General features: G+C 53.1%; 1 protein-coding gene across 1 annotated transcript in view; it reads right to left on the bottom strand.

Annotated features, from left to right (window-relative positions):
• The window catches only part of GLI2 (GLI family zinc finger 2), a 261564-nt gene that overhangs the window by 7940 nt on the left and 225885 nt on the right, over positions 1 to 27739 (bottom strand). The window contains exons 6-11 of the mRNA XM_007964688.3: positions 16143 to 16344; positions 14127 to 14340; positions 12688 to 12810; positions 9396 to 9530; positions 6161 to 6310; positions 1954 to 2118 (exon numbers count right to left, since the gene is read on the bottom strand). Of these exons, the coding sequence (XP_007962879.3) occupies positions 1954 to 2118; positions 6161 to 6310; positions 9396 to 9530; positions 12688 to 12810; positions 14127 to 14340; positions 16143 to 16344 (989 nt within the window). The remainder of the gene's footprint in view (positions 1 to 1953; positions 2119 to 6160; positions 6311 to 9395; positions 9531 to 12687; positions 12811 to 14126; positions 14341 to 16142; positions 16345 to 27739) is intronic.

Here is a 27739-nt window from a genome sequence, read left to right on the forward strand (position 1 = left end):
GATCAACTCTGAAGGGGCGCTCTCCCTGTTCTCCTGAAGCTACCCACGTCCCTCAGCAGAGCCCAGCTGGCAACGTCAGTAGGTGTTCTGTCGAACTGGCAGCCAGTGCTCTGTGGATGGTGCCACGCAGGAGCCTGGCCTTAGCCTGGCTTGTCTGGCACTTGTTCGTGCAGTTAAGCACATGGCCAAGGGGGTTCCTGCCACAAGAAGCTGGGGACACACATGCCTCGTGTAATCACAATGCTGCCTCTCAGTGAACAGGGCAGTGGGGTTTTTAGTACAAGTAGCAAGTGTACGAGCTCAGTGTACCCCTGTGACAGCACTAGCACCCCTGATTTCTCTGATGAAGAAAGGCAGGATCAGGGAGGCAAAGGAACAGGTTCCAAGTCATCCAGTAATGGGGTGAAAAAACCCAGGATTTCTGAACCTCAGTCCTGGACTCATTAAACACACACACCCCCCCCCCCCCCACACCATGTCTACACAAAAACACATACTTACAAACACACATATACACGTGCACACTCATATCCACATACAGATACCCACACCCCTGCCCCTCCACATCTATACACACATACATAATACACTTACAAACACACATACACACATGTGCACACACACTCCCCTCTATGGCTGGCTCTTGCCCATAGAGACTCTGAGGGGTTCAGATGCCTTTGAAAATTCCTCTCACTTAGGCCGGGTGCAGTGGCTCACGCCTGTAATCCCAGCACTCTGGGAGGCCGAGGCGGGCGGATCACGAGGTCAGGAGTTCGAGACCATCCTGGCTAACACGGTGAAACCCCGTCTATACTAAAAAAAATACAAAAAATTAGCCGGGCGAGGTGGCGGGCGCCTGTAGTCCCAGCTACTCTGGAGGCTGAGGCAGGAGAATGGCGTGAACCTGGGAGGCGGAGCTTGCAGTGAGCCGAGATCGCATCACTGCACTCCAGCCTGGGTGACAGAGAGAGACTCTGTCAAAAAAAAAAAAAAAAAAAAAAAGGAAAAAGAAGAAAATTCCTCTCACTTCTTATAAGCATTGGAGCAAATTCCCTTTGGGGTCCAGGATGTGTCTAAGCTTTTAAAAACATACATTTCCGAGTAAGCCTGAGCGACAGTAATTGTGTGGCTGGGCCAGGACACCACCGGCTCTTGCCCCGCTTTCTCCCTGGTTCTCTCAGCCCAGATAGGGGCTCTGCCTACCCAGGGTGGCAGAGGCTACTCTATGCCCCATCTGCTGGGGTTGACCGCCACGGCAGGCCCAGGCAGCGCTAACAGCTGGAGCGTGTCACTGCTGGCTGCCCAAGCCAACAGGCCAGGGGGCTGCCAACAAATGCTGCACTCAGACAGCACTGCTCTGCTTCCCCCAGGCAGCGGGGCAGCGGCTCCCCAGTGGGACACCTGCTTGTGGTGGAAAGGGAATTTGGGGGTATGAAGCAGTGACCCAGGGTGTTTTCACAGCTGCAGAGGATTCATCACTCATCTGGCACTGGGGTAAGTCACTTCATCTCTGAGTCTTAGTTTCCTCATCTAGGGGATGGGAGGCAGAACCCACCCAGCAGCCCCAGGTAACAGGGGCAGATGCATGTGAAACACTCTGAGATCAGAGGGGCCACTTCCCTGCCTCAGCTTCGGCTCCCGAGGACCTCATGACAGCCTTTGGGGAGGGTACTATTATATTCATCACAGAGATAAGGAAATTGAGGCACAGAGAGGGTCAGTATTCCATGGGACCTCATGGGGCATCTTTTAGAGGAAAGGATGTGGCACAGAGAAAGAGACCGGTCTGTCCAGGTCTCAGAGTCCTGGTCTGTGTCTGAGGATGTAAAGCTGGTCAGTGGTGGGGGCGAGACACCAGGCACCTGGCTATCTACTGGCCTACAGACGCCTGGAAGCCATGGGGTGTCAGTGGGGCTCCCGTGTGCATGCCCAGTGCATGCCCTGCGGGGGTACCTCATTGGAGTGGGTGCGATTCTGGTGCTTAGCGCGGTCCGAGGCGTTGGAGAAGGCTTTGTTGCAGCCCTCGTGCTCGCACACGTATGGCTTCTCCCCGGTGTGCGATCGCAGGTGTGTCTTCAGGTTCTCCAGGCGGGAGTAGGCCTTCGAGCAGCCCTCGAACTAGAAGGAGGTGGTTCAGTCAGTCAAGGCACCCCAGGGGGGCCAACCTAGAGGCGGGCTGCTGCTTCCTCCCCACCCCCTCCTCTGCTCTGCTCCACCCCATCAATGCACTCAGAAGCAGGCATTTTAAGGATATTACTTTCCTTTCCTGAAAACATGGAAAGGGCTGAAAAGTACAAAGAGAAAAACGAAAACCACCGGTTGCCCAGGGGCTGCCACTGCTGACATGTGGTAAGTTTCATGTCTGGTGACTCTGCCATTCATCTCCCTATGTCTTTAAAACCAAAATTGGGAACATATCAAGTATTCAGTCACCAGTTTTTAAATCAGCAGCATATTCCCATATCATTAAACTCTAAACTATTACTTTGAACTGTTTCCCAGTACCACTCTCAATTAGAATTTTTCTGTGCACTAAAATGTGCTGAGAATAAAACTCAGTCTTCCAAGTCCTTAAGTGAGTCGGCCACCCTCACCTTCACTCTGGACACGCTGGTCTCTTTTAGTTCTTTGACTCCACTAAGTTCTTCCTGGCTTGGGGCCTCTGCATACCACTGACTCCTCTGGCTGGAATCTTCCGCAGGCTCCTCCCAATCCGGTTCCTGGCCCAGGTCCCTCCCTCTCAATCTTTTAGGTCATCTCCTCTGAGAGCACTTTTCTGATATTCTCAATCACAACACTCTGTCTTCTCTCCTTTATACCCCTTGGCTCGATTTATAATGATCTGAATCATTTTGTTACCCAGCTTTCTTACTAGAATACCAGCTCCACAGAGCAGGAATCTTCTGGGTCTTGTTCATTGCTATCTTCCCAATATTTAGCACCTAAGCACTCAAGAAACAATTCTGGAAAGGAAGGAAGGAGGAAAAGAGGGAGCAAGGGAGAGAGGAAGGAAGGAAAGGAGGTGGGGAGAGAGGGAAGGAGGGAGGAAGGGGAGAAGGAAGGAGAGATCATTGCAGGAAACTCTGCAGCTATTCCAAAGATACTGCGGTTGCATTGAATGGATGTATGAAAACCGCCCTCAGGAGGACACGTACACCCCGGCAGGAGCTGTCTCATTCCTCCCATCCTCTCCTTTATTCCTGACCAGTCTGACTGAGCACGCTTGGCTCCAAATGCCTTTTATCTGTTTCCGCAACTCACAGCTCATATCATCAAAGGGCTATGGTTTGCCAGTACTGAGGATGTTAAGAAAATAACTTGTTGCAATGAACCCCGAAGGGCCAGAACAATCTTGCAAAAGGAGGACAAATTTGGAGAACTCGTATGTCCCAATTTACTTCCTACAAATTGGCAGTAATAAAGACTGAATGTGGTACTGGCATAAAGAGAGACATAGAGATCCAGGCAATACAACTGGCAGTTCAGAAAGAAACCCAGACACTTAAGGTCAATTGATTTTTGACAAGGGTGCCAAGACCATTCAAATGGAAAGAACAGGTTTTCAACAAATGGACTTGGACAACTGCATAATCACATGCAAAAGAGTAAGTTTGGATCCCTACCTCATACCATGTACAAAAATTAACTCCAGGCTGGGCGTAGTGGCTCACACCTATAATCCTAGCACTTTGGGAGGCTGAGGCAGGTGGATCACCTGAGGTCAGGAGTTCAAGACCAGCCTGGCCATCATGGTGAAACCCTGTCTCTACTAAAAATACAAAAAATTAGACAGGCGTGGTGGTGCACGCCTATAATCCTAGCTACTCGGGAGGCTGAGGCAGGAGAATCACTTGAACCTTGGATGCAGATGTTGCAGTGAGCCAAGATGGCGCCACTGCACTCCAGCCTGGGTGACAATGGAAGAGCTATATTATAAAGCTCTCTATACACACATATATTTCTTTCTTTTTTTACTTTTTAAATTTTTCAGAGTGCCAGTATTCAATATTTTTATAAATAAAAGTTTAAAACTATAAAACTCTTAGAAGAAAACATAAGGGTAAAGTTTTGTGACCTTGGATTAGGCAATGGTTCCTTAGCTATGACGCTAAAAGCACAAGCAATTAAAAAATTGTACAGCCTCAAAATTAAAAACTTTTGTGCTTTAAAGTATCAAGGAAATGAAAAGAAAACCCAGAGAATGGGAGAATTATTTGCAAATCATATATCTGATAAGGGTCTAGTAACCAGATACATAAAAAATTCTTACAGTTTAACAACAAAAAGACAACCAGATTTCAAAATGGGCAATATTTGAGTAGACAGTTCTCCAAAGAAGATACACAAATGGCCAATAAGCACCTGAAAAGGTGTTTAACATTATTAATCACTAATTAGGGAAGTGCTAATCAAAAACACAATAAAATACTACTTTACACCCACTAGGATATGGCTAGAATAAAAAAGGTAACAACCAGTGTTGGTGAGGATTTGCAGAAATCAGAACCCTCATTCATTGTGGGTGGAAAGGTAAAATGGAGCATTGATTTTGGAAAACAAACCAGCAGTTCCTCAACTGCCACATGACTCAGCAATTCTACTCGTAGTTACACATACCCAACAGAAGTGAAAACATTCTGTCCATATAAAAACATGAACACACATGTTCATAGCAGCATTATTCATAATAGCCTCAAAGTAAATACAATGCAAATATCCATCAACTGATGAATGCATAAACAAAACATAGTCTATCCATATAATGGAATATTAGGTAGCCACAAAAAGAAAGAAAGTACGTGTGCATGCTACAACACAGATGAACCTTGAAGACGTGTTAACTGAAAGAAGCAAGACACAAAGGCACATATTGTATGATTTCAGTTTTTATGAAATTTCCAGAAGAGGCAAATCCATACAGACAGAAAGCAGATTAGTAATTGTCCAGGGCTGTGGGAAGGACAGAATTAGGAGTGGCTGCTAATGAGTACAGAGTATCTTTCTGGGGTGATGAAAATGTTCTGAAATTAACTAGTAGTGATGGTTGCACAAATCTGTGAATGTACTAAAAACAATTAAATTGTACATTTTCTTAAAAGGGTGAACTTTATGGTATGTCAGCTATTTCTCAATAAGAAAACTGACTTGCCAACAAAGGTAGCATATTTCATTGGATCCCGGACACCACTGATTTTAAGACAGTCTGACTTCAGAGATGTTAAGGTGAAAACAGAATGTATGTCTTAGAATCTATGAAACAAGAATTCACAAAGAGGAGTTCCCAGATGTTTCAGCTGCAGCTAAAACCACGTCTGCTTTTGTGGGGCAGCAGTTTCTGTGTTTTTAAAAAATAGTCTCTCCAACTAATAGTCATAAATCCTGTTGACCTCTAAAGGAGACCATAGAAAAGGTCTTATCTTTGAGCTCATTAAAAAAACAAAACAAAACAAAACAAACACTCAGTCAGGAGCTGTGGCTCAAGCCTGTAATCCCAGCACTTTGGGAGGCCGAGGCAGGCGGACTGCTTGAGCCCAGGAGTTCAAGAGCAGACTGGGCAACATGGTGAAACCCCGTTTCTACAAAAAGATACAAAAATTATCCTGGTGTGGTGGCATGTGCCTGTAGTCCCAGCTGCTCAGGAGGCTGAGGTGGGAGGATCGCTTGAGCCCAGAAGGTAGAGGCTGCAATGAGCTGCCTGGGTGGCAAAGTGCGACTGTCTCAAAAAACAAACAAAAAAAACCCTCAACCCAAATGAGTTTTAACCCATCATTGCTCAAGCTCTGAATTACCAAGGATGTTTTTTTTCTCTGCAGAGTGCTATGGAGCGGTCCCTCTGCCCAGTGTCACCCAGCCAAGCCAACTTCAGGATGTAGATATGCCTTTGGACTCACAATCACAGACACACCCACACACCTCTGCCGTGCTTACCGAGATGCTCACACCCACACAGCAAGTCCATCAAGGTCTGGGATGCCATGAGGCGAGGGGGCCTCCAGGACCCAAGCAGGCAGGGTGGGAACAGGCTCCGGTCCCAGAGCCCCTGCTGTGGCCTGCTCCACCCAGGTGTGCCTGTGGCCAGCCACCTCCAAACACGATCCCCCTGGCCTGGCTGAAGGGCCGGTCCTGACGCTGCGACGTGGGTGGGGAGAAGGCCACTCACCGTGCACTTGTGAGGCTTCTCGCCCGTGTGCCGCCGCATGTGCACCACCAGCATGTACTGCGCCTTGAAGGGCTTCTGCTCCCGTGTGCAGGCCTGCCAGCGGCACACGAACTCCTTCTTCTCCCCGTGGATGTGCTCGTTGTTGATGTGCTGCGGAGGGACATGCCCAGGAGGGGGTAAGCAGGCCCAGGAGGCCCACAGACCTCCGCTTGCCGTCAGCTGACCACCCGCCCCAGCACCCCCCCAGCCCTCCCGGACCTGTGTGCAGACCGCCCACCCTGCTGACCACGCCTATTATGTTCAGACCATGCTCCTCATTGCCCATCCCACCTACTATATGCAGACCACTGACCCAACAAGCCCACCCCTCCAAGCCAGGCCGCGCCTCCTCATGAAGCATCACTAGCTGCCCTTAAATGAAGGCCTACTGCGTGCCGCTTATCTTCCCTGCATTTTCCAATCCGTCATCAAAGTTACCATCTATACTGGGCAAAGCCATCCCGTGTACCCCAGCCTGGGCTCTGGGCTCTGGTGTGATGATGCTCCGAGGCTGCAAACAGTAGGCACTAATTAACTGCAGCGAGGCAAACGTACCCATAGTGGGTGCATGAGAAGCTTCTCCTAAGCTTGCTCCTGCTGTTTCAGAGGTTTGTAAATAACGTCTTTTGTTATAATAGAAAAATAACACATGCTTATCTCTATTTTTGGCATTGACCCATGAGATAACGGCTTTGTCCCCTTTCCACAAAGGCACAGAGAGTTCAGTGGCCTGCACAGGGCCCTGGCAGTCGGTGTGGTGGAGCCAGATCCTCTAGGACCCACATTGTCCAATGCAGTGACCACTTGCCCCATATGGGACTCTCGCACACTTGAAATGTGGCTGGCCTGAGCTGAGATGGGCTAGAAGTGCAAACTACACACCAGTTTCAAAGACTTAGAATGGAAAAAAAAAGATTATACAATATTTAGATAATTTTGTTTTCTATTGACTACCTGCTAAATGATAATATTTCAGACATATCGGGTTAAATAAAAATATTAAAATTAACTTCACCTATTTCTTTTTACTCCTTTTAAATGCACTCCTAGGAAATGTAAATTACATGGGTGGCTGGCATTTGTGGCCTGCTGTATTGTTCTGCTGGACATTCTGCTGTGGACCTTTGCCACCAGAAAAGGCTGTCCTGAGAGCTGGGCATCAGACACTGGCAGCACCTTGCCCCAGAAGACAGAAAACTGCCAGGCCCTCATGCCCGGTGCGACTGGCCCAAGTGTCAGGCATACAGATGCCCCTGCTGGAGCATGTGAAATCTTCAGCACTTTGAACTTCCAGGGAAATCTTATCCTATTAGCCTCACCTTCCATTTTTAAAGCCTTTCAAATGATAAAAATGCTTTCTGACAATGCCTTTCAGTTTTTTCTTATTGGTTTACTTAGCAACAAATTGTTAATAATCGACCAGGGGCTGCAGCTCGCCTGTGCGCCTGCTCCATCCATCTTTCCAGAGAGCAGAGAGAGAGAGAGACAGACAGAGCTGGGTGAAGGGGTCTGTTTTTTCCAGGGCCTGGTGGAGGTGGCCACCTATAGCTGCAGGACAGTCCAGGGCACAGGCGGAAGCCCCTGGCTAAAGCCCTCCTTCCAGGTTGGGGACCCTCGGCGTTCATTTGAGGAATTCTGTGTCTGCTCTTCGGGGCTGACCCACTTATCACAGAGCACGTCTTTGACATCCTCATCTGCATGCTCTGGCTTTGGCCTTCCCCTGGCCTGAGAGGCTGTCCCTCTCTCCTCCTTTCATCTAACTGATTTGTTCTGCAACTCACAGCTCCACGGTCCTTGCTCCATCTAGGGCTTGTGTACCCCCAAAGAGGTGGTACAAGTTGAAAAATTAAGTTTGAGATCCAGAAGGGGTTAGATAAGACCCTGCTTCACCAGTTCTATGTCAGCTGCATTCGTTTGCTGGGAAGTTCTGGTCTTCTGGGTGAGAACTGCATTTGGGAGGGAAAACTCCAACACAAAAGAAACCTACAGTATTTGGGAGGAAGTTGCATAAGTGGAAGAAGAAGAGGGAGTCGGCGTGTCCTAAATGCTAAGTTCACAGAGCTGGGGAGAAGCAAGTGCCTTTGGGACAGCTTCTGAATATGAATAGGAGACATGTGCATGTGTGTGCACGTGCGTGTGTGTCTGCTCTTCCCAGCAATCGAGCTACTAATTTAGTGGGTTCATCTTTACAGACACTCACTCACCAAGGAGTGTGTGCTGGGGAGTTGGGAGGGGGCTTTCTTGAATTTAAGTTCTTCTGTGGATGGAGAAGAGAGAACCACTCAGGGCTGGTGTGGGGAACAGGCAGGAGGAGGAAGGAGGGAGCTGCTAGGTGTGGAATGCCTGTGAGCCACTAGGTGCTGATGAATATGACTGACCCTCCTGTGGGGCAGCATCAATCCACTTGATAGGAAAAAAAATGAGGCTTGCAGAGGTGGAGTCACTTGGCTCAGAAGCACTCAGCTGGTTGTGGTGGGGACAGGTTTGGAGCCAGGTGTTTCCCGTGCCAAGCCTCTGCTCTGCACACGGCACACATCAACCCTGTCTGCCACATAAGGGATGCTGCAGTATGAGAGTTTGGAGTGAGGACCAAGAGGTGAACCTGAAGGGCTCACCGGTTCCCATGGTCCTCTCTAATCACCTGAGCTGTCACTACTCAGGCACTGTTAAGCAGCCTCCTCTCTGATCTGGGTGTAGACGCCCACCTGCACCCATATCCACTGGGTATCTGTGAAGAGTCCCTAAAGGACAGAATCAACTCCTTCCTTCATGGGAGAAGCTTCTTTCACTTATTATCGTGTAGATACTGGCTGGTTTAATCGTATTTCCCTCTTTGCACTGGCTACTAGGAATCTCAGAAAAAAAAAGTGTATGTAGAATATAGCTCAAAGCACTTGGTTTTTAATACTAACTCTATTCCTTGTTTCACTTTATTGTTCTCTTTTCCCTGACAGTCTCATTTACTTATTTTTTCTTTTAATCTCTCTTGTATTACATATGCGTTGGAAACCATCTTGAAAACAGGCAGGGCACACATAAGTAATCATGCCTCCCACTTGCAGGGGATGTGGCCCAGGCATCTCTGGGGGTCTCTTCCTCTAGCCCCTTCTGTCTAGTAGAGGCCCTGGAAGGCTCAGCATCCTGCATGGCCTGGGCCGTGCCCTGGTTGGCTGGCTGCTGGGGTTCAAACGCTTACGTGCACCAGCTGCTCCTGGGTGTCGTACTCCTTGGTGCAGTCTTCCCAGTGGCAGTTGGTCTCATAGATGACCACCTCAGCCTCCTGCTTACAGTCATCTCTGTCCAGATCTTCCTTGAGGTCAGCGAGCTGCTCCTGGGGGAGGGAAAGGGCATACCCGCATGAGCCGTGTCCAGACACCTGGCCCTGAAAGAGGTCGCTGTTAGTCCCATGCAAGGACCCTGGGACCCTGGGCTGTTACAGGTGTGGATGCAAGTATGTGTGCACACACACACCACGTGCGCGCGCGCACACACACACACACTCATCAGCTTTTTTAGCTCCTTTCCTCAACTCAGCCCCGTCCACAGCTCTCCTTGTCAGATGGCCTGTCCTGGGGCCCCTCCTCCTTTCTCTCCAGTGCCCACTTGTCATCATCAAGGTGTTCTGTCACACCCTGGGTCTCCTCCAAGCCAGGAGAACCGGAGAAAGGCGGGGCAGGGACTTTTGTCTATTCGGTTTGATTTCCGCTGTGGGGAACCAGTTTTCCCTGCCACAGCCCTAACGCGTGGGCATCTGCATTCTTGTACGATAGGGAGGATCTGAGGCCCTCCTCATGAATACACAGTGAGTTCGAGGCAGCCTAGGTCTGGACTTGAGTTTCTTGACCACATTAGGGCCCATGTGGCCATTTTAATGAGGTGAAGGAAAGTCCCCTGAGACATTCTTTCACCTGATCATAATACCTGAAATTCCCTCACCTGATCACAGGTACCTGAAATTTCCGTCAAAAAGGACAAAGTGTTTTTCTCTCAAACTGGCAACAGACTGAGAATTAACCCACAAGACCATCCCTTCCCTCACTGATGCTAACCAGGGGCACCCTCTGAGCAGAGGACATGAGGACAGGCAGGAGGTACCTGCCTGGGATCGGGGCACAGGGAGAGGCTCAGATACCCCAAGTAGTGACGGAAAGTCCGCAGAGGGCCTACAAGGGCTGCCAAGGACTCCCCAGTATTCCACTGTTCTGCTAGGCAGGCTGGGAGCAAAGCCAAGCAAAGAGGCAGATGCTACCAAGACTGGCTTCACATTTCAAACTCTCTCCAAAAACAGCAGGAAAACGTGGTCTTTCAAAATAGCCTCTGGGGAAAACATGTATAGTCAGGCTCAGCGGGATGAAGGATCTCGCCCCATAGTCAAAAGGCCTAATGCCCACTGGCTCCAGGGACTCAGTGGGTGGTGCCACAGCTGCCCAGGTCACGATCTCAGTCCTAGTGCTGAGTTCCTTTCTGGGAGTGGCAGAAATTAGCCTCAGGACGCCGTGTTGTCAGTGGAGACTCAAACCCCACCTGACTTTCCATAAGAGCCACAAAGACCTCTTCAAGAAGGGCTCCTGGTTGTTCCTCAGAGGATCTTTCAATGAATCCACTTGTTCCGAACAGGAAAAGCAACAACATGTGCAATAGCTCCAGGGGCTATACTGGGACCAAATCAAAGGAAGGTGTGGGAGCATTTACTTTCCAGATCTTTAGCAACGGGATTGTCTGGGGGCTGTCGGGGTGAGACCATGGGGAGAGTGGACCGGAGTGCCTCCTATCACCCTCTCCACTCTTTGAGAAAACCTGGAAGTCAATTTATTATTTCTACCGGCTGCGTGCCCTGGTCACTCCAGAGAAGATTTGGAAAGCTGACAGATCACACTCCAATCAGAGGGTAGCACAGAGGCAGGTGGGGCCTCAGGGTTGCACTGGGCATCACTCTAGCCTGCAGTTTTGAGGGCTTCAGTAGAGAGGGTTCATTAGGCTGCATTTTCTGCCAATAGAGAGAAAGCCCAGCCATCCACCTTACAAATGAGTCAGGGAGTCCTTGGTCAGTGAATCAGGACACTGAGTGACAAGGGACAACCTCCTCATGATAAACAGCTTTCCTTGCACTGACACGTGTGCAGAGCCAGGCTGGACAGGCAGGAGGCCCTGTGTGGCCCACCTGGGTTGGAGGGCGGGCATAGGGCCCTACTGGCGTGTGGCCATGGGGCTCCCAGGTGCTCAGTGCCTGCCTGCCGGCCCTGTCCTCACCATTCTGGCGTGTTTGTCTTCCCTGGATATGTGCCGTCCTCATCAATTTCATCGGCCCCCGATGATGCTCGGCCTCGTGGAAACCATGCATCATGCTGAGACCGGCTTGGGTGTCAGCAAGGGGAGAAGAATTTGTCACCAACCCCTCTGTTTGCCTGACAATAACAGGAGCCAATATTTCATGAAAATTAAGTGCCCAGAGCATGCCTGATGGTTTACAGTTTTGATAAAGGATAGTCGGCAGATGCAGGAGAGACGGGGATAGGAGGCCCTGAGCATCCTTGGTGTCCAAGCCGCGGCTTCTGTAGTAATGGATGAAGACTGGGCCACCGTGAGAGGGCCTGGGGGACCAGGCGCTTACTTACCAGCTCAACAGGCACGGCATGCCCTTTACAAGACAGGCCCCTGTCCGGGAGTGGGGGCCGCCTGCACGCTGTCTTGGAGCAGAAGAATAAGTGGCAAGGTTTCCAAAAGGATCAGCGCAGGGTCGGGGCCACACGACAGGCCTGCACTGGACTGTGGGCTGCCCCGCTCTTCTCTCCCCACTTGAACTTGTCCTACCTTCCCCACTCACCATGCCACTCACTGACTCAAATGTGCATTGAATCACTGGAAAATACTATGTCAGTGACTGCACACTTGCGCAAACCCTGGTGGCACGGAACCCAGTCAGGCCCTTCTCCCACAGTGTCACCTCTCCAAAGCTTAGAGTGCAGATGGGGAGACAGCTGTGCACACAGCACATGCCCTGAAGTGACCTCTGAGCTAGGCTGGGTGTGTGGGCCTGGAGCTAAGTCCTCTTACCCAGGAGAATCAGGGAGGGCTGAAGTGGCAGCGAAGGAGCCAGGGTGGGGTAGAGTTCCAAGAGAGAGTAGCCTAGAGGGGCCTGAGCCATTCCGGAGATGTGAGTAACTCAGCCAGGCTGTGGCTGGTGCTGTGCACAGGTCAGGTGTGGGGAGAGAGACAGATGCAGCTTGAGACAAGAGGGATGGTTAGGCAGAAGCCCATTCATTCGCTCATGCATTCATTCACCATGTGTGATGGGAGTGTATGTCCAGGGTGCTGGGAACACAGTGGTGAGAGAGTCACAGCTCAGCATTCCCTCCCAGTCCTCCCTGGGTCACTCATTCATCCATGCGGCCAGCCAGCCATCCGTTCACCACCAAGCGTACAGCCCCAAGGCAGCCCACAGGCCTGGTCCTAGCTGGAGGAAGGTGGTGCAGCTGGCAGCAGCTTACCTGCGTCAGCGCCAGAGGGGAGGCCGGTCGCAGGCCCTCAGGCTCGGTCTTGACCTTGCTGCGCTTGTGAATGGCGACAGGGTTGACGGTGCTGCTGACGGCCGACTCACTGCTCTGCTTGTTCTGAGGAAGGGTGCAGAGGACAGACTGTTACTCAGGGTCAGGGCAGGGATATCCCAAATTCCTTTGGACTTTACCTCTAGGATCTCTCCGCACAGACCATCTGGGCTAACCCTGTGTTTAAGTATCAGAAAGAGAGTCCCCAGCTCAGTCCTCCTGCCAGGGACACATGTCCTGCTACAGGAGAGCACCCAGACCTGGGCATGCCAACCCCCATCTCTCCATCTCTGCCTCCCCAAGACTTCTGGGAAATGGGAAAGAGACCTTCTCTTTGGAAAATGCGGGGTGCCCTTGCCCCTGTTCTGACCAGGCTCAACTTCTCACTGTGGGTCTGAGAACAGGGCCTGGCCAGCCCAGGACACAGCGGGCCAGAGCCTGGTTCCTCAGGAGAAGGGGTTAGAGCTGAAGCATCAGGTGATGTTATTTCTAGAGCTGACAGCCACTGTCATGGGGAGGCTCTGGGGACCCACCAGGAGCCCTGGGGTGGAGAGGGAGGACATTCTGGAACAGAGACTCTTCTAGAGGACATGGTGTCCTGCCTTCCTTCCAAAGGTGTAGCCACATCCACGCTCTGCCATTTGCCAGTGGGTGGCCTGGGGTGGTCCCTTCACCTCTGGCATCATCGTTGTCAGTGCTCCCAGGATCAGAGCCTATGCGGGCTCTGCACCCACGAGCTCGTTTACATACACAGTGACCCCACCTAGGCGTCAGGAACCCCACTTAGCAGATAAGTCGGCTCAGGCTGCGAGAGGGAAAGAGATTTGCTGCTTTTAGGTGAGTTAGGATCCCAAAGATGGTCTGACTGATGCTAAGGCCTGTGCCTTTCTATGTCATTATCTGTGAAAGCACACTTCATTTGCCAAATAATAATGGTACCTAGGACGTGCCAGGCACCGTACTAGGATGTCCAGGCATGCTCAAGGCCTGTTGGAAGGGTCGAATGAGGCAGTGTGTGAAGCCTGCTGTAAATGCACGCTCTACAGTGAAACTGCAGTGTTATAATGATTCACTCACCCACCCATGCCATGTGCTGGGCACGGAGGACCTCCACGATGCCAGGCCCTGGGAACTCGAGGCTTTCCCCATCTACTCATTATGCTTCTTGGACAGGAGACAGCAGAATCAAGAAGCTGGGAGCTTCCATGGACTAAGCCCAGGTCTCGCACTTTCCATAACGTGGCCTCTGCCCAGAAGGCACCCCAGAGGCCAGACGTGAGCCCAGAGGCCCTCCACAAGTTCTTAGCACGAACTGGCAGTGAACAGCCCTCATGCGTCCAGATGAGTACCCAGTGGCCATCCTGGCCCCTGCACCCACCTACCTGGTTGGCGTCACTCAGACAGTTGCTGCTGCTGCTGAGCTGGGTGGGCGTGGCATTGACGGAGGTGAGGGCCATGGGCTGCTGGGCCAGGAAGGTGGGTGAGGGCTGGATCAGGGGTGGTGTGTGTCCAAAGGCTGACCCCAGACCCCTCTGCTGGCTCAGAATCTGCTGGTAGGCCACGGGGTTGATGGGGTGGGGGAAGGTGAAGGCTGGGCTGCAATGGAGAGCAGACAAGGAGGTGGGGGTCGGGGTTGGGGGCTCTGTGAGGCTGATACTTCCTGGACAGAGAGAACCTTGCCCAGGGGACAGGGATGAGCACATTGCTAGCCCCACCATCACTGTGGCCTCCTCACTCAGGAACCAGCTGTGGCTTCCTACTGTCTGCCACTCACCTTTTGTGATCAGCTCCCGGGTTCTGCCTCAGGATGCAGCCTTCACCCTTGGCAGGCTGGCCCCAGCAGGGACCAGGCTCCATCTCATCCCCACACCCCAGCCCCTCCACTGCTGTAATGATACCTAAATGCATGCCGGCATCACTGCTCCCTGACTACGTGAAACCCATGAGGCCTCTGAATCCTGTTCTAATGGCCCCTCATCCGGGAATCATGCCCTGAGCCCTCCAGCTTCATTATTCTCCTCTTCTTACTGCACTTCTAGGCTCTGTCACACCACGTGCGTAAGAGCCACCCTTCACACTGCAGGATACCGAGGAGAGACTGGCGACCCCTGTGGTTGAGCCATAAAAGACACCGTAGCTTCCTCCAGCTTCCTCTCGCATCACATGCTGCAAGGTGGGCTGGGACCCGTCCGCCACGTTGTGAGGACACTCAAGCAGCGCTAAGCAGAGGCTCACAGAGGAGGAACAAAGGGTACTGCTGAGAGCCCTGTGCGGGGGCCATTCTGGCCCAGCCAAGCCTTCAACGGGATGAAGCACTGGCTGACACCGACTGTGGCCACCTGAGAGAGCCTGAGCTCAGCCTGTCTCAAATTCCTGACCCTCAGAAATGGGGTGAGATAACAGTCGTTTGTAGTTTTAAACTGCTACGTGTTGGAGCAATTCGTTAGGCAGCAAAAGATAACAGGCTGGGCGCGGTGGCTCAAGCCTGTAATCCCAGCACTTTGGCAGGCCGAGACGGGTGGATCATGAGGTCAGAAGATCGAGACCATCCTGGCGAACACGGTGAAACCCCGTCTCTACTAAAAAATACAAAAAACTAGCCGGGCGAGGTGGCGGGCGCCTGTAGTCCCAGCTACTAGGGAGGCTGAGGCAGGAGAATGGCGTGAACCCGGGAGGCGGAGCTTGCAGTGAGCTGAGATCCGGCCACTGCACTCCAGCCTGGGCGACAGAGTGAGACTCCGTCCAAAAAAAAAAAAAAAAAAAAAAAAAAAAAAGAAAATATAACAAATACACTTGTTATTCCTTCTGTCTCCAGGTCGCTGGGACAAACTCTCCTGACATTCCTCACACCTCCTGGCCTCGCCCGGAGGCTTTGGGGAGGCATGTGAGTTTCAGTCAAGCCGGCTGGGGTCTCAGTCCTCAGACAGTCTAGAGCCACACAGAGGGGAGAAGGGTGGCTGGTGTCAGTGAGGTGTGGGTGTGCCACGATGCGGCTACAGAGGGAGGAGAGCTGCTGGCAGCTCAGAGGCTTCCTGAGAGCCCGGGCCATGCCAACATCACATTTTGTGTGGTCTCCAAGGTTGGCCAATACTTGGCTGCTCCACCAAATTCAGTGAAATACTAGGAAAACCATCTTCGACCTCAAACACCTTTGATTTCACATTTGAGTCATTCATGACAGGCCTGGTCCATGAGGATGTACTCAGATATTGGCTCATTTCAATTTGATCACTATTGGTTTTGAATTCATAAAAAAGGTGCGAGTATGTGGATTCACAAATGCCACTAGTCCCGTCTTTCTCCTGGGGTCAAAAGCACCCACTGAAAAGCCAGCGCCTCCCCACGGGGCCCTCAGCCCAGCTCCGGTTCTCAGCCCTCTGCTTGCAGGCGGGACTCACCTGAGGGCGCCTGCCGACAGGTGCCCGTAGGAGCCGCTGGCCGCCGAGCTGCTTCGGGAGTTGTTGATGTAGGCCACCAGCGAATTGGGTGAGGTGCGGATCATCCGCTGCAGGTCCAGGCTGGCGTCTGAGAGTGGGGAGATGGACAGCGCCCGCTTGCGGCTCAGGCGGGGTGTCACCCGCGGGCTGGAGAAACGGGACACTGTGGGACAGTCAACACAAGACACGTCAGCATCACTGGGGATGGGGGGCGGGGTGACAGGTAGGTGGGGGACAGGAAGAGCCTGCGAGGATGGTCTGATGGGTATCCCAGCTAAGCTGACTTTCCAGCTGTGCGCTCTTGGGCAAAGGATGTCACCTCTCGGCCTCAGTTTGCTGATCTGTAAAATGGACTGAGCAGCACAGGGTGTGGTGAGGACTGCAGAAGTGCATGTAAGGTGTCTGGGCGAGTGAATATGAGCAATGAGCATAGGTGCAGAGACCAGGGCTAGAATCTGCCAATGCTTACCTCATGACAGGAGTGTGCACGAATCGTAAGTGAACAGTTCAGTGGCCTCTCACCAAGTGAGTCCACCTGGGAAGCCAGCCCCAGGTCAAGAAACAGGGCTTGGCCAGTGCCCACAAGCCCCCTGCACCTTCCAGCCCAAGGGCAGCTGCTATCCTGGCTTCTAACACACAGCTTAGTGTTAACTACTTTTGAGCTTTGTGTAAATGGAATTTTAAATACTCTTTTATGTCTAGCCTCCTTCATCCACTTGGTCAGTTTGTAAGATTTCTCCATGCCATTGTGTGTGGCAGAAGCTCGCCTGTTCTCACTGCTGTGGAGAATTCCATGGGGAAGACAGTGAATGGAAGTATGTGCTCCAAGGTCATGGGTCATATTGTACCTGAAATCACTACTAAAATGCCCCCTGATAGGGCATTTGCCAAGCAGAGGCCTGGATGGCGGCCCCCAGACTCTTCTCGACACCTGGGCCTTTGGCTCTCTCCAGAGCCTGCTGGGCAGCCTGCTGTAACAGGGCAGGACAGACACGAGGACAGCGCAGAGAGAGGCATCCTGACACAGGCAGGTGTTCTTGCACACTGAGGTCCTCAGTTCTAAAGTTGCCTGAGGCTCTGGGAAGCTGTTGCTTTGAACGTGCACACCACATGCATGCAGGCACACATGCACGCGGGTGCACACACCGCCCTTGCACGCACACACCTGTGTGCACCCACATGCAGACATGTGTACACATGCATATGCACACATACGTGTGGACGCATGGCTATGTCCTCAGCCCTCACCAGCTGCTGTCACACACCTACATAACTGCGGAAGGGAAGAGGGCTTGCCCCAGACAAGAGTACCCTGCACCCCAGGGCCACAGGCTCTTCCACTGTGGTTCTAGACTGCTCCCCCTCACGGTGCCCCCATCAGGATTCTAGGTCTCTGCCCTGCACAAACGGTGGCCTAGAAATGGTCTGACAACACTGCCCAAAGGCTGACTCCAGACCCCTCTGCTGGCTCAGAATCTGCTGGCAGGCCATGGGGTAGATGGGATGGGGGAAGGTGAAGGCTGGGCTGCAACAGAGAGCAGACAAGGAGGTGGGGGTGGGGGGTTGGGGGCTCTGTTAGGCTGACACTTCCTGGACAGAGAGAACCTTGCCCAGGGGACAGGGATGAGCATGTTGCTAGCCCCACCATCACTGTGGCCTCCTCACTCAAGAACCAGCTTGAGGATGACTCTCCATAAGCCAAGCTTCCCGCCCTGTCCAGACCCTCCCAGAGCCAGTCTCCTCCTTTTAAAGGGCTCTAATAGTGCTGAGCACCAGGGCTGGCGTGAGCTGTAAATTAGGCGATGCGTGAGGAGCACCTGGCCCACGGCAGGGCGCAGTAAATGCTTGGGCCTGTCCTTGACTTTCTGGACACCTGCATGGAGCAGCCTCTTCTCATGTCCCGCTGGCCACGGCCCACCCATCCTTTCCAGGCCTCCGGGCTCCCCGTGGGCTCGTAGTGTTGCCCGTAAATGATGCTGGGGGTTGCTCAAGCACACCCACGTCAGTGCTTGGCTGTTCCTAGGCTTATGATAATTGCTTTCCTCCCTTCTGCCTGCTCAGACCGGCTGAGACCCCGCCTGGTTGCCCCCTCCTCCAGGCAGGCTGCCCTGACTGCACGGTCTGGCTCCGTGGGCCTCCTGCTCACAGTCCAGATAGCCTCTTGGTACTCCCGAAGCTTTTCTGACGGCTTTGACCACTGACTTTAGGGCCACTCTGAAACATGCACGTGGTAGTTCCTTGTCTCCACAGTTGCAGGAGCACCAAGGGCAGGGGGTGAGGGCCTATGAGCCTCTGAGCAACCCCACTCCATACTCTCCAGTCCCCAAGAAGACTGCGTGAAGGCAGAGCCCACACCCACCTACAGAACAAGCCGAACGCCCTGGGATCCACGCTGGGCCCCGGGGTCAACCATGCCCGGCCCAGCCCCACACTTGGCTACAACCCTGCGGAGACCTAGGGATCCCTGGGGAGGCTCTTTCCGGCCAGGCCACCAGGAGAACCACCTCTCCAAGGCATGGAGGGGACAGAGGACATCCAGGACCGCTGGGCTGAAAGGGGCTTCCAGGGTTTTCTCTCCTCACCGCCTCTTCCATGGGATGAGGGGAGTCTTAGGCCACAGAGCGGAGTAGACAGCCAGCAGCCTGGGACGAAGGGACTCTGGGCAGAGGGACGGAGACCTGGACTGGAACAGTGACCTGCAGTGGGGTGAAGTGGGGGCTGAACACTGGCTACCCTGCGCTGGGGCCATAAGTCAGCTGCATGGCTTGGGGCAAATTGTTTTACCTGTCACAGGCTCGGGGTCGTCATCAATGACACCAGCATAAAACAAGCCCCCTGCCAGCTCTGGGGCTGCTGTGACCCAATAGGATGATGGATGGGGAGGTGGCCTGGCCACTCTAGAGTGGCCGCAGTTGAGATGCTCATGCGGCCCAACACTTGGCATACTTTATTTTCAACAAGAAGAGTTAAGTGATGTTAGGAAAGCTCCCAGTTGAAAATGAAGTTGAGTTAATCAGAACATTCTTTTCTTTAGACATCCTTGTCAGCTAAACTTTCTGCTTTCGCTGTTTATTCTATTGGGCTATGAAGACTGGGGCTTACAGATATTTTAGTAAGCAGAGCTGCAGCGGGTACACAGAAGACGCTCCATAGATGCTTCTGGTGATGCCCATTTGCTCTGACCCCACAGAGGAGCCAGGGCAGAGCAGGTAACGCACTCAGACAACTCCTCCTTTCTCTTACACCAGGAAGGATCCTAGGCCACCTGCCTGAGGACAGAAAGAGGCAGGGAGGCCCATGAAGCAGGCCAGTGACCACCCACTCTAAACAGGGATCCTGGAGGGCAAACAGGGGCGTCCTGGCTGGAGTGTGCCCCTCTAGCGCAGCGTCTGCATCCTGGCTGGAGTGTGCCCCTCTAGTCCAGGAAAAATGTCTGCTTCTGAATTCTTATGCAATTAATGACCCAGTGACAGCCACCGTTTAGTGAGACCCACTGACTCACTTAACAGCTATCACCATCCTCCAGGCAAACCAGGTAAGCAGCAGATAAGCAGTAAGGCAGTTACGCTTGGAGGTTAGTGACTTGCTCAAGGTCACAGAACTATAGAGGCAGGATTTGAACCCAGGTCCAAAGGAGCCCTGGTGTCTGGACTTCTCTGAGGACTCTGTGTCCTCTCTGTCCATCTTCAGAGAGGTCAGCAGAAGCCCAGGGCCAGGAGGACGTCCCCTCCCACAAACAGTTTTCGACCTCCCACTTTCAGTGGCTCTGAAGAGTGAACCTTCTCAGAGCCAGCTGCCTCCTCGTCCTCTCCTCCTGTCCGCAAGGCAGCTCCAGTTCAGCACAGCCTGCCCCACACTACTGACCTGTGCCTGGACCAGCTCTTCGACAGCACGTGCCTGCCACTTGCCCAGTGGCAGAGCGGGAGACCCGGGAGTCGGCCTTCCCTCCTCCCCTCCACCACAATGGAGCCCACTTATGTGTGGGCTCATGAACACCCCTCAAAATCTCTCCTTTCGAACTCCACCCCCAGGACAGCCCACCACTCACTTGGATCATTCTGGAGCCCTCAGCTAACAGCTATCCAATCCACAGTGCTCACTGCAAAGACAGAGATGTTCAACTTGGAAATAGGATTATGTCCCTGCCCTCTCCCCAAAACTTTCCAAAAATCCCCACTGCTATTACAAACAAGGCCTAGGCGGTGGCCCTGGGGAATGCCCTCACTCCAGCCACCGGGGCTCCTTCCAGCCCTTCCTCCGTATCACCTGCACAGGGACTCGCACGTGCAGCTTCCTTTGACTGCGGCGCCCTCTCTGTTCAGACCTCAGCCAAGTCATCACCTCATTTGGGATGCCTTCCCTGACCTCCTGGAGTTGGGCAGATCTTCCCTACGCTCAGTCTCTCTCTCCAAACAAGGGTGGGGATGAGCTTTCATCCACTGTGCGGTTATCTGCTTGCTCCTGTCTTTCTCACTACGCATTAGGGACCCAAATCCTTTTTCCCACCTGACCATCCCCAACACTCGAATACAGATGGCACAGCCACGAGCCCAGTGGGAGATGCCAAGGGCTGACCCACGGCACAGACAGAACGTGTTGAAGAAGAACAGATTCACAGTCACCTAAAGACAGCACGTACTCAATGCTATCATCACACGTGCTAGGACTCCTCCAAACTTTAAAGTGTTAAGTAATGTAATCTTCACGACTGCCCCATAAAGAAGGGGCTGTTATGCTCATTTTACAGAAGACGAAACAAAGGACACTAAATAACTTGCCCAAGGTACAGGGACACCAAAACCACCTGCCATAGGGCCTATGTCCAGGGTGCAGAAGAGGAGTGGTGTCTCAGGGGGCAGGGAGTATGACCGCAGGAAGGGACAGGGAGGGCCCCCTGCATGGGAGGAGGCCCCAGGTGGACACACACACACACCTCAGGTGGAGACACACACACCCCATGTGGACACACACACCCCCCAGGTGGAGACACACGCACACCCCAGGTGGACACATACCCCCCAGATGGACACACACACACATACACACACGCACACCCCAGGTGGAGACACACACACATACACACACACACACCCCAGGTGGACACATACCCCCCAGATGGACACACACACACATACACACACGCACACCCCAGGTGGAGACACACACACACCCCAGGTGGACACATACCCCCCAGATGGACACACACACACATACACACACGCACACCCCAGGTGGAGACACACACACATACACACACACACACCCCAGGTGGACACATACCCCCCAGATGGACACACACACACATACACACACACACACCCCAGGTGGAGACACACACACCCCAGGTGGAGACACACACACATACACACACACCCCCCAGGTGGACACACACACACACCCCCCAGGTGGAGACACACACACATACACACACACCCCCCAGGTGGAGACACACACACATACACACACACACTCCCCAGGTGGACACATACCCCCAAGATGGAGACACATACACCCCAAGTGGACACACACCCCCCAGGTGGAGACACACACACATACACACACACACACACCCCAGGTGGACACACACACACTCCCCAGGTGGACACACGCACTCCCCAGGTGGACACACACACCCAGGTGGATGCACACACACCCAAGTGGACACACACACACCCAGGTGGATGCACACACACACACCCCAGGTGGACACACACACCCAGGTGGATGCACACACACACACACACACACACGATGCAGAGACACAGAGACAGCCTCTGCCACCGTCCCTGCCAAGCCTGTCACTTTGCGGCTTCCTCGGAACACATTTACTCAGCTTTCCTGAACCTCTCTCTCCCCATCTGTACGATCAGGGCCGTGTGGCTTGCTTTGCAGGGCTGTCGTGAAGACACACACAGAACGCCAAGAATAGTGCCTAAAACCCAGCAGGCATTCCAACATGAAATTGCTAATGAATGTGGCTTCTTCAAGGGCTAGGAGGACTGTTCCAAGGGGCAGGGCAAGCCTCTAGTCAATAATAGAGTGAAGGGCAGCAAGTCCAGGAAAGATGATTGGGACACGCAGCAACACCGCTGTCATTAGACATTCACTCATGGGCTTGCATTCGGTATCCTCTCAGCTTCTGGGTTCTTATTTACTGAGTCCACTCCTTGTCAGTCTTCACTTCAAAGGAAATTCAAAGAAAGATGCTAAAGTGAATTCTCTGAAAGGCTCCTATTACTTACAAACTGAGTGGCAAATGCTGTAATGTGAGGGGAAAAACCATCTAACATGATATACAGTAAGAAACACACACATCTTTGTAACACATTTTTTAAAAAAAGATTCTGCTGCTAATATTTGGATTCCCACCCTCTTGTGTGCCCCTAACAAGAGGAAACAGGCCAAATCTGACAGTGATATTCATCTCTGTTATCCCCGCCTCTCATGGGAAATATGTTTATTAATGCGCCTCTTCCCTTGATAAATTACTAAATAGAAAGAAAAGCCTGGCACTCATTTCCCGTGGTTTCTCCTGTGATTTATGACCGGGAACCTGGAGTATTCATCTGTGGATGAGCCCGTTTCAATGCCAGTCAGCCACGGGTGACTGGCCACCTGCCCACCCTCACCTGGGCGGACGCCGACACCACCTGCCTCTGGACCTTGCTTCACCCACTAGCGCTTTCTGTTGCTCATTCCTGTGTCGATTCATTGATCCATCAGCCCCTCATGCAGTGCTGAGAGTATGCCAGGCATTGATGGGACATCATGGGAACTCCAGGCAGGGAAGCCTCTGACCTTGCCCTCATGGAGCTCACCAGGTAGGAGAGAGATGAAGACGGTACTCCAAGGCACCAGTCAGGATTTGCAAAGTGCCATCTAAGCAGGATTATTCTAGAGAATCCCAAGGTGCTCAGGAGGGAGATCAGTGCTTTTCCTGAGGCAGTGGGAAGGGCAGGAGATGCAAGAACAGGCCCTGGACTCAGGCAGACCCAGGTTCCGACGCTGCCTGCACACTGAACTGGGTAGCTGTGGGCCAATCACTGGTTGCCTCATGCAGAAGATGGGCTACCAGCACCCACCCCAGGAGTGCTATGGGCTGATAGCCGGCATATCATCTATAACTGTGAGTGGACTTCCATGGAGGAGGGGCTGGGAATCCCCCCAAGGCCTGCGTGCCCAGGAGCCTGGACTGAGGGGCAGGAAGAAAGAGCATCATCCTGGCTCTGGCTCCCAGGAGCCTTCTCTGTGCCAGATGCCATCCTCAGCCCGCGGCTGGGACGTGCTGTCACCGAGGCCAGCAGGACACAGCCTGATGGTGGGGCTCGGGTACCCTGAATCCTCACTGGCTAAGATGTGTTCCCTGCATAGCCCAACTCCCTCACCCAGATATGTTCTGGCTCGCTGAGGAGATGCTCTAAGGACCTTAATGCCCCCACACCTAGCCATCCACAGTCCTCTCACCCCCTCTGATGGGGGAGTAGTGAGAGTCTGGGCCACGGAGCAGACAGGCTCAGCGTTGCCAGGACCACGGCCTAGCCAAGTGATGAACACAGAGAACCAGGCTGTGCTGCAGGCTCCTCACCATGAAGCAGCTTCGTGAAGCTGATGTGGCGGGACAGTCTGTGTGGGTTTACCAGATGACCCACAGACACTGCTTAGCCCGTGCCTGTATATAACAGCTCCACCACCTCACGCAGGGACCTGCAGTCTGGCTTCCTTTGCCTCGGTTCCCCTTCCTGTCTCGGGCTAGGCAAGGGATCCCTGCCTGACTCGGGCCTCTGGCAGCCCCTCCACCAGCTCCTCCTGCCTCTCTGGGTTTGATCAATGTAATTGGTTTCTGAAAAACCCCCGGATCCACAGGCAGCATAAAGAACGGGCATCAGAATGGAGGTGACATCCGAGCCAAATTAGTGTCAATATGACAATAAAACGCACGGCTTGGAGGAAGTATGAGCTGTAAACAGACAACATTTCAATCGGAAACATCTCAATCTTCTCAATGTGGTGGAGGCGGGAGGGGGTGGCTGTTCTGTTGTTAAATCACCAATATTCAACAGCATAACATGAGAAAATTCCATTTTAGGGCCTGGGTGACAACCGGTGAATTCCCCGCTCTCCAGGGAGCGGCTCAGCAGAATGATGACCTCGGTTCCCCGACTGGTTCTCTATCACCTTCCCACGCAGCCGCGCTCCTGTCTTCCTGCTGTAAATCAGGACCCCGTTAAGAACAAGAGGAAATGGGCCTTCACCCACCACTGGAAGACCAGGGAGGGTGGGTTTTCATCAGAGCCTGGGAAGTCCCTCTGTCCTGCCAGCACCCTGGCCTCAGTGCCCCAGGAGGAACGCAGGGTTTGGCTTTTCAATCCCACAAGAGTCTCACAGAGTCCTCTCTAGCTTCTGGCCTTTCTTCCAGCACTGCAGTGTGTTCCCAAATGTAGGGCCACACATGGCCCAGATGAGGCTATGTTAGGTTTGATGGAGACAGAGACAGGAACATCCTCCTCAGACAGGGATTAGATTTTTCATTTCAGGAAAAAATACATAGTTCCATTTCAAGAACCATTTATTTAACCCCAAAAGGTGAGTCTGGTAAAAAATATTATTAAATACACAATTGTGCAGGTGGCACTCAGCTAAGGTAAAAATTGGGCTGGTGGTTTGCAAACGGGTGTACTGGGGACAAGGCCCTGCAGGATGAGGACCCACATGGAGTTCCCACCCACCTCTCCCTGCTCGCCCTGCTGCCTGGCAGAGCCCTCTCCATGCCTTGGCTGGACATTCAAAGCCTCTGGAAAGTTCTCTACCGTACAGTGCTCCCTCCTCTGGGACCATGAATGAAGGTGCTGAGAAAGGAGGCTGGGGTAGGAGGGGCATCAGGTCAGAACAGGTATTCCTGGTCCCGCCCGGGAGCGCACACGGGGCTGCACTGGAGCTCAGGCACCAGGCAGGCAGGGCTTGTGTGCTGCTCATGATGCGTTGCATCCCTAGACCTAGAACCCGCCTGCTACATAGAAGGTGCCCAATAAATACCTGCCGAATCACCCACTGTGTGTGCATGAGACACAGAGACAGAGAAAGGCAGAGAGAGAAGGCCTGTGTTCCTTGGCTGTCCATGAGCTCTCCAGGCCCCCTGCGCCTGCACAGAGCTCACGTGCTCAAGACGATGTGTATGGGGGCTTCCTGGTGGGAGCATATATTCCTCAGAGAGAGCCAGGCCCCTTCCACAGGTCTCCTGAGCTGCACTGCTGGCGCCAAGGATGGCCTACACAATTTTCTCAGTGAGAATTTGGGCAAAAAGAAACCTGGTGGCAACACTCAATCACATTCTCTGTTGGGTGGTCTGGAGCTTTCCGGGAGGGACCGGCACAGACCCATGGAACAGGCATCCACCGAAAACACCTCCCTGGCTCCCACGGTTCACGGGAGGGGAGGGGCCGGGGGACACCCCAGAGACAGGTCCAGCCTCAGCCGCCTGGCCAAGAGTGCTGGTGGTGTGTTCCGCGTCTCCTAGAGACATACGTGAGAAACCGTCCACGCAGGCGTCGGAGCTGAGTGGAAGTGCGGAAAGCATTTTTAAAAGTTGAAGTGAAGGTTCTGGTTCTAGTTAAAACTGGTTTTGGAAAAAAATGTATTAAGTAGCAATAAAAACAGGGATAATCCTGCACTACTCTGATTTTCTTGGATTGTAACTGACTGGGAACAAAGGGAAAGAAGTCATCTGCTCCTGAAATCCATGGATAGGAAAAATGTCCCCACGCCCAGCCCATGCTGGAGCCAGAGAAACCCATATCCCTGCTCAGGCCGGCTCTGGAATCTGGTGATGCTTCCCAGCTACCCCCGCGTCCTGAAGCCAGATGTGTTCCCAAGGCGGAGGCGGAGAAGGCACGGTGGGTGGGGTGTGATGAGTTAACCAGATGCCGCTGGAGGGCTGGGAGCTCTCGTGCCCACTGCTGAGCTCACCTCTGCGCTCCTCTGCTGCTTCCCAGAGATGCTCAGCCCCAGGGGCTGCCAAATGCTGAGTGACCGGAAGGCAACACCACTCCCCAGCCCCTTCCAGCCCGCTGTGAGCCAACAGCTACGTTCCTCGAGTGCTTCCTTCCTTAGCTGGAGCGTCTCTTTCCATTCCAGGGTCTTTTCTAAGTGCCATTCACTCATTCACTTACTCACCCAACACCACAGAGGACCTGCTCCTTGCCAGATGTGCTCCCAGACCTGGCGCGGCCGGCCATCTGGCCATATGTAAGGAGATGTCCCAGCCAGTTCCACTTGGGGGCACCTTGAGTCCCACCAGCACAGTGGAGCTAGTTGGTGGCTTGAGAGGCCTGGAGCTGGATTCTTGTGGGTTCTCAGGAGAAGGCCTAGGGCCCCACGCATAGGACACTGTGCAGGGACGAGCTCAGGGAGGTATCTGGGGACCTGCAGGTGGGGCAGTGCATGGCAAGACCACAGTGCAGGGGGGGAGAGAGGAGCTGGAGAGGAAGGCCTCTAGATGGGGGTTCTAAAGTCTGAATTTTATCCTGCGGGGGCTAGAAGTGGCACGGACTGATCACAGGATGGCGGAGACGATAAAGATGGGAATGCTGGTTGAGCAGCAGCCATGGAGCAGTGCTATGAGGGCGACATGTCACTGGCTGGCCCGGGAAGGGTGACAAGCCACACTTGGAGGCCTGGGAGACAGGATGGCATGGATGGGAGATGGTAAGGAAAAGGTCTGGGAGGACCTGGGACCTGGGTTTAGGCAGCAGATGGACAGAGCCGCCTACAATGAAGACACAGAATCCTGCAAGGGGGAGTGGATTGAAAGAGGGAAAGATATACTGGTGGAACGAGACCTGCACCAGCATTATTCCAGCACCTGCTGTATGCCAGGCACTGGGCCAGGCTCACACGTGCCATCTCAGTCCATGTGTTTAATCCACACAGCTCGCAGGGCTTGGGATCGCCACTCCACAGCCCTTCCGTCCTGTCACCACCTCTGAGCCCAGCTACCACAGGGAGGACACCGTGCAGCCAGGCCTGACCCGGGGCTGCCCTGGCACTCGCTGTACTACTTCTCCCTTCTGGTTCTGGCCCAGCTTCTCTGGGCTGAGCCCAAGTTCACCTGGCCTGGCTGGCCCTCCCTGGGGCCAGGGCTCACGGCTGGTCAGGTGCATGTGCTGCTGGAAACTGCAGCCCAGGGAAGGGGAGACGGTGCTGATAACAAACAGAGCAAGGCTTGGGGCAAGCCTAGATGCTGGGGAGCCCATTGGCTCATCTTAGAGTAAGAAGCGTATTTCTAGCCTCAGAAGGTGGCTAAGGGAGTTACATGGAAGAATGTGTGTAAATGCACAGAACAGAGGCAGTTTGCATTCCAATTCACTGTCTCTCATGCGTGCACATACACACACACACACACACACTCTCACACACCCTTACACACACTCTTACACTACACACACTTACACGCATACACACACTTACACATACACACTTACACACACACTTACACACACACACTCACACACACTCTTACACATACACACACACTCACACACACACGCACATACACACACACT

This window comes from Chlorocebus sabaeus, chromosome 10 (assembly GCF_047675955.1).
Source record: "Chlorocebus sabaeus isolate Y175 chromosome 10, mChlSab1.0.hap1, whole genome shotgun sequence".
Lineage (NCBI taxonomy): Eukaryota > Metazoa > Chordata > Mammalia > Primates > Cercopithecidae > Chlorocebus > Chlorocebus sabaeus.